The sequence below is a fragment of the Cladophialophora immunda genome (genome assembly GCF_000835495.1).
Source record: "Cladophialophora immunda strain CBS 83496 unplaced genomic scaffold supercont1.3, whole genome shotgun sequence".
Classification (NCBI taxonomy): domain Eukaryota; kingdom Fungi; phylum Ascomycota; class Eurotiomycetes; order Chaetothyriales; family Herpotrichiellaceae; genus Cladophialophora; species Cladophialophora immunda.
In genome coordinates, this window is record NW_015622543.1 from 5,655,960 (window position 1) to 5,667,723 (window position 11,764).

At 52.0% G+C, this 11,764-nt stretch overlaps 3 protein-coding genes across 4 annotated transcripts; all 3 read right to left on the bottom strand.

Annotated features, from left to right (window-relative positions):
* Window positions 1-308: 308 nt before the first annotated feature.
* Window positions 309-2,330, bottom strand: PV07_06298 (uncharacterized protein; the record flags this gene model as incomplete). Its single annotated transcript, XM_016393258.1, has 5 exons — window positions 309-565; window positions 621-1,133; window positions 1,186-1,451; window positions 1,515-1,955; window positions 2,011-2,330. The coding sequence occupies 5 exons, from the start codon at window positions 2,328-2,330 to the stop codon at window positions 309-311; spliced, it is 1,797 nt and encodes a 598-aa protein (XP_016250777.1).
* A 4,527-nt stretch (window positions 2,331-6,857) lies between these two features.
* Window positions 6,858-9,178, bottom strand: PV07_06299 (uncharacterized protein). Its single transcript, XM_016393259.1, has 2 exons — window positions 8,673-9,178; window positions 6,858-8,598 (listed from the first exon to the last, which is right to left on the bottom strand). The coding sequence occupies exons 1-2, from the start codon at window positions 8,745-8,747 to the stop codon at window positions 6,943-6,945; spliced, it is 1,731 nt and encodes a 576-aa protein (XP_016250778.1). The 5' UTR covers window positions 8,748-9,178; the 3' UTR covers window positions 6,858-6,942.
* Window positions 9,179-9,362: 184 nt separating this feature from the next.
* PV07_06300 lies at window positions 9,363-11,233 on the bottom strand. Of its 2 annotated transcripts, none has more exons than XM_016393261.1 (2): window positions 10,333-11,233; window positions 9,363-10,125 (listed from the first exon to the last, which is right to left on the bottom strand). In XM_016393261.1, the coding sequence occupies exons 1-2, from the start codon at window positions 10,787-10,789 to the stop codon at window positions 9,893-9,895; spliced, it is 690 nt and encodes a 229-aa protein (XP_016250780.1). In that variant the 5' UTR covers window positions 10,790-11,233; the 3' UTR covers window positions 9,363-9,892. The 2 variants fall into 2 exon arrangements, with proteins under 2 accessions (XP_016250780.1, XP_016250779.1); XM_016393260.1 differs by having other exon boundaries at window positions 10,237-11,233.
* Window positions 11,234-11,764: the final 531 nt, after the last annotated feature.

An 11,764-nucleotide genomic window follows, 5' to 3' on the forward strand; every position in this document is an offset into this window, starting at 1 on the left:
GCCCGACCTTCGCAGCCTGAGGTTGAGTCTCGATCCTTTGGATGACCATCAAAATGGAAACCATTGGTGCAGAAATCCGAAAGTCCGAGCAAGCGAAAGCCGAAAATCGCAGTTGTCGGGATTTCCCTCGCTTCTCTAGGGTCGCTTCCCCAGCTGCTTGGCCCACAGCCAGAATAGACTTGGCCGCGACACGGGGAGCCCACGATTGGGAGTTAGCCGAGACAACAGAGCCTTCTCTCGGACGTTGCTTCTAGGCTCATGCCGGACTCGCCAAAAATGGTCGCTCTCCTATGTGCGGAGATATTCGCCTAGGGAGGAAACTGCTCGGCCCTGGCTGCTGTGGTAAACGGAGACGACAAGGTCTGCAGGCTCTGAAAAGCAGGGGAAAAATTGGTCCCCATTTCAGCTATGTTTCCCGAGCCTTCAGGCCTTGTCTCCGCGTCCTGGGCATAGTTACCTGTGAAGATCTCATACGACGGCCACCACAAATCCATGTTGCCGAAGTCCGTGGACGTTGGCGTGGCGTGAAACGCCATGTCCTCAGCGGAGGGATCTGTGCCATTGTCTTGATCACGTTAGCATGGTCTCTCTTCAGATGTAACGCGTGCGTGTCCGCTGACCTTCCTCAGAGTAGGGGTCTGGCTGCCCCTGGAATTCTTGACGCCAGATCCACCAACAATCATACAGCAAGCTCATGCCTAACCTGCTTCTGCATTTCAACCGCACTTGTCCTGCGCTCCGTTTGGTTTGCACATCGATCATCTTACCAGCCCAGAGTTGTGACAGAATGACTGTGGCTCTCGAGTGAGCATCGTCATGCCGAACCGAGAGCCTTTTGTGCATGTTGATGGTCTTGAAATAAGCCTCACGGCCTCTTTTGAGGTCCAAGGCCTCGCGCAAGCTCGACCTTGCAATCCTCAGGATTACACAGCATGCCAAGAACAAGGTCCTCGAAAAGAACGGAGGAGCGTGCTCTGCAATGTTTCGTTTTTGGTCCAGCTCTATTCCAAGACGGACGAAATCGACCGCAGTGTCGTACAAAGCAAACAGTTTTTCACTGTTGAGAGACGACTGAGGAAGCAGTAAGTGGAAGCAAGAAGTCTGAAGCACTGCTCCGTCCAAAAGAAACTGGTCTAATTGCCTTTAGCAAGTGAGGATTGAGGAAGGATGCGTTCAAGGTCCTACCGAAAGATGTGGGACACTTGGTCTTGAGATTCTTCAAATTGCTGACAATGTTTTCAATGTTTGATCTCATAGTCTCAGTGTAACCATCTGATGACTTGGAGTTCAAGGTCTTTTCAAGAGTTACAATGCCCTCGCTGTGGGCAAGACACAGCCGCCTCTGGAATTCGACACTCGGGGTCAAGGTTGCAGATAATCTTTCGCCGTACTTTTCACGGTGATATGTATCAGGGGGCACTGGCGGAGACACACCAAAGGTGATGTTTACTCTTTGAAGACTCAGATAGACATCTCAAGGCTGGTTGGGTGGTGAGAGAATGGGAACAACTCACCTCTGGCAGACGATCAGGCAATTCACCCAGAGCTTGGCCCGAAAATCAATTGAATTCTGCCCACCTGGGTTGAGTCTCCTACGAGAGAAGTCTTGGCCAATTCCCCAAACGTGAAGACCGCTGTTGATAGCTAGTTGTAGAGCTGCCCCTGCTAGAGCTGGGGAGGGGTCTTTTTCAAGAGTGTCTACGGGCATCGGCCAGGAACAGAGGAGTGTGAATGACTGAATGGTCGCGATGACGTCTCTGCAGGAAAAAACGGCATCTTTGGCCAGGTCCATAACCATTGGAGCGATCGCAATGATCAATGTGGGATCTCGCTCGAAACGCATGCTCCCTATCGCTAGGATGGTCCAGAATAGCAAGGGAGAGTAGACATAACAGTCGTCAGGACGCAATGAAGTCTCTAGGATCGGCACATATTCCAGATTATGTTGTAAAAACCTGTCGCCCACGATTAATGCATCTCGTAGAGAACAGTTGTGAGTTGAGTACTGACATCTGAAAGCAAGCATCAACGTCCTCACCCGACACTGACAAATCTTGCAAGGTGCGTGATAGGGACGATGCCGACGTGTGAGGCAGTCCCGAGTAATCTGTACTCCTGTATGACACGTCTGGCTCTTCCGCCGTCATTTCCCAGGGTTGAGCTCCTCCCTGTGAAGAAGAGCCTTCATCACGAAAGCGATTAAGGACTGATGGTGTTCCTGGCTGCAGGCCACCATAAGCTTCCTCGAAAGAAACGTGTGGGCTGGACTGAGTAGTAGTCGTCTGCTTCTCTCGTCGCAGAGAGTCGATTTCGGCCAACAGTTGGTACATCCTCGACTTAGTTAGCAGGAGTGTGGCAACACAAGCATGCTGTCAGAGATACTTTGGTCGCCCCACGCGGCGAAAGTCGTTTGAAATGATGCATTCGATGCTGCGGCTGGAGCACCTGGAGCACGGCTTCGTGGAATTTTTGCTCGCATCGCATTTCAGCTGTGAAACACCCATAAGTCACCCGAGTACTAGCGATGGAGATGAGATTCAACCTTATTCTGTCTGCAATAATTGCAAGCTCTGATCCTCGAGCGTTTTCCGGCGTCCGGGCCAACCTCTTCCATGGGCGGGCCGCGTACTGTTCTCTGGTATCAACCGGCGAAACGAGCAAAACCAAGAATATATCGTAGGCAGTTGAGAAGAGGCCTCGATCGAGTAATGAAGCTGCGCGTAGGAGACTGGAGCAGGTGAGGTTGCTTCCGGAAGACGCTAGAGGTTCGTGTTCGAGCTGTTCTGGGAAATAATGAAGGATTGGAATGCAGCGGGGAAGATATATCAGACACACACGTGACAGCGTATGATATATCGACGAACACGACAGCCTCGGTTGTGTTCAGCAGCTACTTCTTACTGTGCAATGATGGTGAGGCAGGTGGTCTCAACAGATCAAGATGATGCTGGATCACTCGAGCTTCTGTTGAAACCAGTCTCCTCGCAAAAGATGCATCTATCGAATCGCACCTATGTGGGGGATCGTCGTTGATGAAGAGCGTCCATTCTGAGATGTTGCAGGCCAGTATCTAGATATTCAAATCCCATAACTCTCTCACGACTATCGCACTACTGAAGAGCAACCGAGAAAGGCAGACTTGCAACCCAAGACACGGCATCAAGGCTCGTGGTCTTCATCGGAACCATCGTGTCTCGACGGTGCCCACCTTTTCCACCACCATGTTTTCTCCCTCTTTCTTTCCCTCCCACACTGCATTTCTGCCAGTGATCTTGATCCGGCCATTACTCCATGCCTTGCTAGTAGGAGCATTCTGTGGCTCGTGGGCCATCTGTACCCCCGCCTCTCTCAACACGGGGCTCACATCGAGCAGGGTGTTGATGACAACCTCGTCGTTGGGCACGCAGAAGTAGAAGACGCTGCAGCGATTGTGGCCGCGCTGGTCTTCCGGTGGCTGAACCACTCTGTGGATTGCCGCCTTGAAATAGTCTCCCGTCCACCACTTGAAGACTTCTCCGGCATTGACGATGACTGCACCGGGTACGTGCGGCACGAAGGTCCACTCGGAATTGTTGTCGTAATCCCGGACCTGTAGAGACGACATGGGCTGACTGAAGAGAATAGATAGGCTGGTGAAGTCTTGATGGCCACTCAGCCATAGACCTCCCGTCACCTTCTTTTCCTCCTCTGTATATTCGTCATAATACTCCATGTATCGGAGCCAAGTCTCGTCATGCCCCTCATAGCTGTGCAGCTTGACAAAGTAATCCTCGTCAGGAATCTGCAAAGCGGTGGCAAACAGACGGAGAAGCTTAAACAGAATCTCCTTGTGGGTGTAATCAATGAAGGATTGAATCTCGGGCTTGTAAGGCTCCATAGTCTGCAAAGAGAGTTAGGTAGGCTGATGGAAAGGTCCTAAGCTATATCAGACTCACGGATGGCTGCTCTCGAAGAGTCATGTCACGATTGATGTTGAAGTTTTCAACTTTGTCGCGCACGTTGCCTTTGGCGATCCAGTGACCGCGAGGCTTGAAGCCATGGTAAGAGCCTTCCTCGACGATAGGTGCTTTCAACCTTTGCTTTTCCTCATCTGAAGTCCGGGCCAGGATTGTGTGGCCGATATCGACTTGGCGTGAGATGTCATCCTCGCTGAGACCGTGGTTGACGAGGATGAAAAACCCCTGTGTGGTCATAGCAAGTCTCACCTCTTCTGCCAGTTCCTTGCGAGCTTCGGGGCCGTCATCGTAGCGACTCAGGTCCACAGTGCGCAATTTGACAAAGTCTTTGACGAGCTTCGAGGGCTGAACAGGCACGAAGTGCTCGACCTCTGGCAGAGCCTTGGAGATCATTTTTGGATTGGTAAAAGGCGAAGTAGAAATCTTAACAGTGAAGGTATCCTACGAGTTAACGTAGTGCTGCTAGGTTGTAATTGTGCAGGTGTGACGGCCTTTCACACCTATCGAGGTATATATGCTGAATCAGACTCGTCCAATCCTCCTCATAATGATGCGTAAACAGTGGGCACCGCTGCTCCTCCGGTCGATCCATCGAATACAAGTCCTTCATTCGGACTATTCGGGATTATCCCATTCCATTCTTCGCGCCATTTGTACGGAGAGATTCGAAGGATGTGTCTGGCAAACAGGCTGGAAGACGTTAGCCTCAGGCCGATGTGCGACTTTCTCTGCTTGAATTGGTAGGGCGCCGAGGATAGTGGAACAGATATGCTGCCCTCTCCAGACCCGAGCAAGCCTGGGGAAATCCGAAAATCGCATCTTGGCCCACGGAGCCACAGTCAACGCTCATACCCCGGACGGCCGAGATGCGCATTTCGGATTACTGGTCCACGGATTTTGCAAGAAGAGGGAGTCCAAGCACTTGATTCTGCGGATGGATTGCGGACTGCGTTCTCCTTTGCTCGCTTGTTGGCCCGCTCGACGTTGGGGGATGGAAGAGAGTCAATCACAACGCAGAGAAGAACAGCCACCTCCACGACTTTGTTGAGTCTTATATGCTTAGCATGCACCTGAATAAGTCCTTAACAACTTCGAAGACTTCTTGAAGCTTAGCCCTTTCGGTTGCCGCCACAGCGACCACACATCTTGGACTGTTTTCGATCATTACTCTTCACGAATATGGCCACCAGCACGAAGGAAGCCTCGAATGGCGTCAAACAGAATGGGAGCACGTCCGAGGAGGTGACTGTTGCTTTGGCCAAATTTGTTGCTTCGTTCTCAGGTGATGCTCTTTCCCCAGAGATCGTTACCAAGCTCAAGGCATTGCTGCTCGATTATATCGGGGTTTCTGCATCAGCAGGCGCCCTTGCTGAGTCCAGTCCCAAGTTTTTGGCAGGTATCGCAAAGTTCTCCCAAGATGCCAAAGGCAGCTGTACCGTTTTGACCAAAGGCTCAACGTTTCCACCTCAATATGCAGCGCTATTGAACGGTGCCTGGTGTCATACATACGACTTTGATGATACAACTGCTGAGGCAATCCTCCACCCAGGGTGCAGCCTGATCTCTGCTGCTTTGGCGGAAGCTGAAATCCTCCATACGTCCGGAGCCGACCTTCTCCTGGCTTTGGCTGTGGGGTATGAAGTTGCCTGTCGCATTGGAATCGCACTCGGGCTAGGCTCATACCGCAGAGGATTCCACAATACAGGCACTGTCGGTCTGTATGGGTCCATCGCAGCCGTCTGCAAGCTCAGGGGATCTTCGCAGCAGGTAGTCGAGGATGCTTTTGGCCTCGCGCTCTCCAAAGCGGCCGGATCCATGCAATTCTTGGAGAATGGTAGCTGGAACAAGCGTCTTCATCCTGGATTTGCCGCTCACGACGCGCTTCTCTGTGTCAGCTTGGCTGAGGCTGGGGTGATTGGCGCCACCAAGGCCATTGAAGGCAAATATGGACTCCTTCACAATTACTCTGAGACTGGCAACCCCGATACTTTGACTCAGGCTCTGGGAAAGAAGTGGACTTTCCTCTCAACAGCGTGTAAGCCATTTCCAGCGTGCAGGATGACCCACGGCCAACTGGAAATGATCGGGGAAATGCGCAAATCCCATGCTTCTCATGGACTGCCGAAGCGGATCACAGTTTATCTCCCACCAGGATGCTTCCCCATCGTTGGAGTTCCGGCTCCAAACAAAATGCAACCAGATTGTATCGTCGACGCTCAGTTTAGCTCATACTTCCAAGTTGCTGCCTCGTGGTTATACGGCACTGACCTCGGCTGGGCCATATACGACAAGATTCGAGATGGGAAGGTCCACGAACTCTGCCGCAGAATCACATGCGAGGTTGATGAGGCATACGGTAGCATCGAGTCTCGATTGAAAGTGGAATTTGAGGATGGCACCACGGTCGAGGACGAAGTGATCTATCCTCTTGGCGAGCCCCAGCGTCCATTCGAATGGGATACTGGTGTCCAGAAGAAGTTCAAAAGTCTTGCAGAGCCTGTTTACGGGATGACCAAGTCTCAGCAAATCTGTGACCAGATTGGCCGGATCGAAGAGGGCACCGTCGTTGATCTAATGAAGCTGGTTGCGTAGTATCGTGGTGCTCATCCGAAGGTGATGAAACTATGGGAAAGGTCAAAGTACCGGAGATGATGTAGAGCCTCGACATATGCTTCATAATCAAGGTACAATGACAATTCATGGATGCACCGCGGATGTCTAGAAAATCAGCGACATCTTGTGGATAGAGAATGAGAACAGTCGCGAAGAGCGCACCCCTTGGGGTTCATCGCTAGCGAGTAGAGCCATCGCCATCACAATATGGTGAAATTCCCGGCTCTTTTCGAGCAGGTACGTTGACAGACGCAGAAAAACACCAAAGGGAGAAAGAATTTGGGATATAGAAGAATGAATGAATGAATGCTGAGGTGATATTTGAATGACGAGAATGGCTCGACCAACTCACTTGCTGTTTATCTCGTCCATATCACACCTTGACACCCTGTGGCTGGTTTTGCTGGTTGAGGAGCGCTGTCAGCGGGCCAGCCGGCGCATCATACCGATCCATATGAATTTCCACCATTCTTAAACCTGTTCCATCAGCGAGTTTCTCGTGATTTAGCGCCTGCTCGAGCTCGCCATACGTCCTGGTGGACGCAGTGAAGGCATTTTCCGGAGCCCCGAAAAAGCTGGGTGCTTTCAGGTAGCGCCAAGTAGATATATCATTGTAACCTTCTTCCAAACCATGAATACAGCGCTCTATTGTATAGCCGTCGTTATTGATCAAGAATACTATCACGTTGAGATTGTGTCTGATGATAGTGGCGAGCTCCTGGACTGTCATCTGAAGGCTGCCGTCGCCAATGAACAGAATTGTTCGCGCGTGTGCAAGATCGTGGTACTTTGACGAGGCTATCAACTCGCGCTGAGCCAGTGCCGCGCCCTGAGAAGCCGGTAGCATGTATCCGATAGAAAGCCAGGTGATAGGGGTAAAGAGTCTTGTATGTTTGGGTAGGAGCATCTCTCGCACACCATATCCTGCAGTGCCTGTTTCGCCAAAGACAATGTCTCCTGGGCGCAAGAAGGGCGTGATGAGGCGCCAGACTTTGTCTTGCTTGATCCGCTCGTCCTTGGACACTTCTGAGAACGATAGAAGCTGTTCACTAGGGAAAGTTTGACAGCTGTCGTTTTTCTTCAGCTTTGTCAAGTCTAATTTCTGCAAGATTTGGGCGAGCGCATATGCTGGCGAAATGTCTCGATGGAGGATGTCACCAATCTTGATACCCTCCCAAGTAAAATAGATGGTGACAGCTGATTGGGGCACGCCAGTCCAGTTGTAAGTGTTAGTCGAACTGAGGTGAGGTCCAAAATACAAAGCCAGATCTGAGCCATCGATGAAAGCCTTTGTCCCGGCATCTGCGAAGCTGCCGCGATAGATACCATGCACATTGGGGAGCGTCTCGTTGATGAGCCCTTTCCCGGACGTTGTCGTGAATGTGGGCCATACCGTTGAAGACACGATTCTTTCAATCTGGTCCAGGATACCCAGCGCCCTAGCCTCTCCGTCCACGAGAACGAGAGGTTGTTTCGCAGCATACATCTTCTCGAGGATTTTGTCCAATACCACATCGTAAGCAGGATTGGGGACAGCTCTTGGGATCGCGATCTCGTGAGAAAGCCTTTCTGCAACGACTGGGGCCGAAACCATGTCTAGAGGAACTTCAATGTAGACCGGTCTGCAGTGTAATATGCATTGCTCCAGAATTTGATCGATTTGCTGAGGAGCAGTACGAGGATCGAGCAGATTGGTCTGCGCCACGGTGACATGCGCTTGCATCTGGCCGAAGTGTCGGTAGTCTCCATCTCCAAGAGTATGGTGCACCATCAAACGGGAGGCTTGCGTATTGCGGGGTGGTGTGCCCACGATATGGACGACGGCCGCCCGCTCGGTGAAAGCACACGCAATGGCATTGATAGCTGATAACTCGCCGACTCCATATGTGGTGACCAGAGCTCCAATGCCTTTGATCCGCGCGTAGCCGTCCGTGGCATACCCAGCGTTGAGTTCGTTGGCATTCCCCACCCAGAGGAGCCCAGACGGGACAACATAGTCTAGTAAGCGAAGATTGTAGTCCCCAGGGACCTGTTCAATGTCTGTCAGCCTGCACCAAGGAAGAAATACAAACGAAGAAGTCTCTGCGGGAGAGAAGAACTCACGCCGTGCACTGCGCCCACACCCAATTGCCTCAGGCGTGTAAACAGATATTCCGCGACTGTTGTAGTCTGTGACATAACTACAGCGGCAGATGCAACGGCGTTGCAGAAGACAAGAGCAAGGTGTTCTCCGCCAGGTGGCTTCTTGTAGCGCTTGGGAACCTTGTCTGGGAACGGCCTCGGTGTCTGCTCTGGATCTGACCCTCAAGCACGCGCGCCCTTTTGGGGAACGAAGTGGGAATGACGTTGATATAGGTTGAATTGAACAAGTTTTACTTTCCGATATGATATGAGGCAGGCCAAAGGACGTCAGCAGAAAGACTCTAGTCCCGCAGAAATGCCAATCGTCGTCTAGGGTTGTGGAATGCGGTCGTTCATTCAATAATGGGGGTCAACAATCCTGTATATGAGACAGTAATGAAATAATAAAGAGCCTTGCTGTCTGCTGCAAATGCTTTCGGTGTTGGAAACAGAGTGAAGCACGCAATGTTGCAGGTGTTACAATGCCCTGCCACCTTTTTGTTCTGTGCAACTGTGCAAGGCGTCGTAGGGCGGGGGAGGGAGGAGGGCTTCGGCCTCGGAATTACGATTCTCCGCCTTCCTAGTATCTCACCGCAAGCGGCGCCTTTGACGTCGGCAGCACAAATAGGTGATTACTCCGTATACACCTAGCAGTACGCATGTGAGACTTTCAGAAGGCAGGTTTCAGGGTCCCGTAGACGGGGAAATCAAGCCAAAAGACACGACGTGATGAGCCGGACGCTGGCTCGGTCAGTCAATATTCAAACTATCCATTCAGCACATTGCTTGTTTGATTCTCATTCTCTCGATATCCGAATTGCTGTAACGTCAAGCATACGTGGCCCCTACAGCCAAAATGCTGGAACTTGCTCTCAAATCCCTAAGCTCCGCCTGCTCCCGTGCCAGTGCGAAGCCAAAAAGTCATAAACGATCGTAAAGAAGCAAATATCGGTCGCCTTCGCCCTCCCTTGACCCCTGATACTAGCCCGCCCACCTGATTTGCTTCGGATGACATTCGAAACTGATCTCACACACAATACCACCGGAAGCTAATGGATACAGGTAATGGATTCCCCACTGTAATTGGCCTCGAGCTCCATCAAACCAAAGCATCACTTATACATCATTCGAATCAGATATACATGTCCATTCTGGGAGTATACCGAAAGAGAAGAAAGAACCTCGACACCGCAAGGACGGATTCAATCCATCATAAAATCGCCACGTAGCATTCTTTCACCCAGGGCATCTGGTTTCTTCATCAACTTGGCATGCGGTGGTTCAACGGGCTTTGATATTTCCTTTGGCGGCTCCGGGTTGGAGATGCTCGCGGAGCGAGGGCGAGTGGTTCCTTGGTTAAAAGGGTTGCCGGAGGAAAAGGATGGTGAGCGTCGGGATCTGTCACGCAGGGCTTCAGACCAATTGAAGCCTTCTCCTGTTGGACGTTAGTGACATGCCAAACGAACTGACTTGGTTTTGCGAGTTCGACAGAGAAGGAGGATGAGAAATTCAGAACGGTATGAAAGGGACAGGCCTCGACTCTTACCTGCAGTCTTGGCCGTCCCCGACGTAGCTCGACGTGATGGAGTGGCATTCTCGGAATTCTCATTTAGAGTGAAAAGGGAGGAGGAGGGGCGCCTACCACCGCCAGCAGCACCAGGGCTCCCTCCTAGTCTAACATCTCTTAAAGCTTGTGCTCCAAAACTGACCCGTCTAGCAAAAGATGGCGAAGAGGGGGGGTGTAAGGTGGCTCGCGAGGGGTCATCCTCCTCAATGACGGCAGGCTCATCCCCGAAGCTGTTTTTGAAATCTGGAGAGCTTGATATGGACGACGTTGCAACACTCGCTCGTCGTTGCAGTCCGAAAGCACTGAAGGGGGTTTGGTTGGAAGGGTTTGTAGTCAGGCCAAGAGCGGTGATGGAGGTGCCTCTTCGGTGTTGCGGCACGGTGGGAGTGGATGGAACGCCCGAGGAGGGAGGGGACGAGGAGAGTGTAGAAGGAGAGGAGCCTGTTCGTGGATTGAACATATCAACAAAGGACGAGCGACGACGGTGCTGTGGAGGTGGAGGAGACGGCGGTGCAGGGTTGCGGTCAGACATTGTAGGAAGCTGGTTTATATGGAGCTGCGTAGGGCCTCTGAGGGAGATGGAACTCGAAGTATGAAGGTTGTATCTTGTATAGGCCGATTGTAGCTGGACTCTTGACAACGTGAGGTGAAGGTCCGAGGACTAACAGAAGGTCAGGTCTGTAGGACAAAGGAGTTGTCCCCCCAGTCACGTCATTGTAGCGTGAGCAGCCTGCGGTTGGTGGGGGATCTGTGTTTCAGGTGGGACGGCTGGGGACAATGGACGGTAGCGACGATCAAATGGGCCGATGGATGGGCACTTTTTGGCTGGGAGACTGAGCAGAAGGATGAGAATGGCTTTGAGTAGGTGAGAGAGAGAGAGAGAGAGAGAGAGAGAGAGAGAGAGAGAGAGAGAGAGAGAGATAGAAGGAGAGCAAGTAGAAGTGAAGGGGGGAAGAGAAACGATGGTTTACATAAGAAATCAACTGGAGGAGAGGGCCAGACTGCACAGACCTACTCCGTACTCATACACGCATCACACACTCAGTCACACACACCACTTGCAGCTTGGAGAGCAGATGCTCAGATGCCAGATTTACCAGCGGGCCCAGCTCGCTTTCCTTTTCCTGGGCTGCATCGGGGTCGAAAACACGCAGCCAGGTCCGAGCCAGACGTCCAATTGGTTGGTCGATGGGCTTTAGGGACGCGGAAGCAAGCTGCAAGTTGGGTTCGGGGAGGGTCTTAAATGCTCAAGGGCACCCAAAGGGAAGGGGCCGCATTAGCTCGCTGAGCCATCCCCAGGCCCTGCCGGCTCTTCCACAGCCTGCAGTCGCCTAAGATTGGGCGTCGCTAGCCCCTAGTGGTCCCCGTGAAGCAGAGCCCTGGCGCCCAAGGCCAATGATCGGCGCCTACTGTAATGCCTGGGCCTTGGCAGAGAGTCACAAAGTGTGGGGTAAAGGCGGCCAGGCATCAAGAAACATCGACACCCTTGCATCCCCGGGCTCCAATC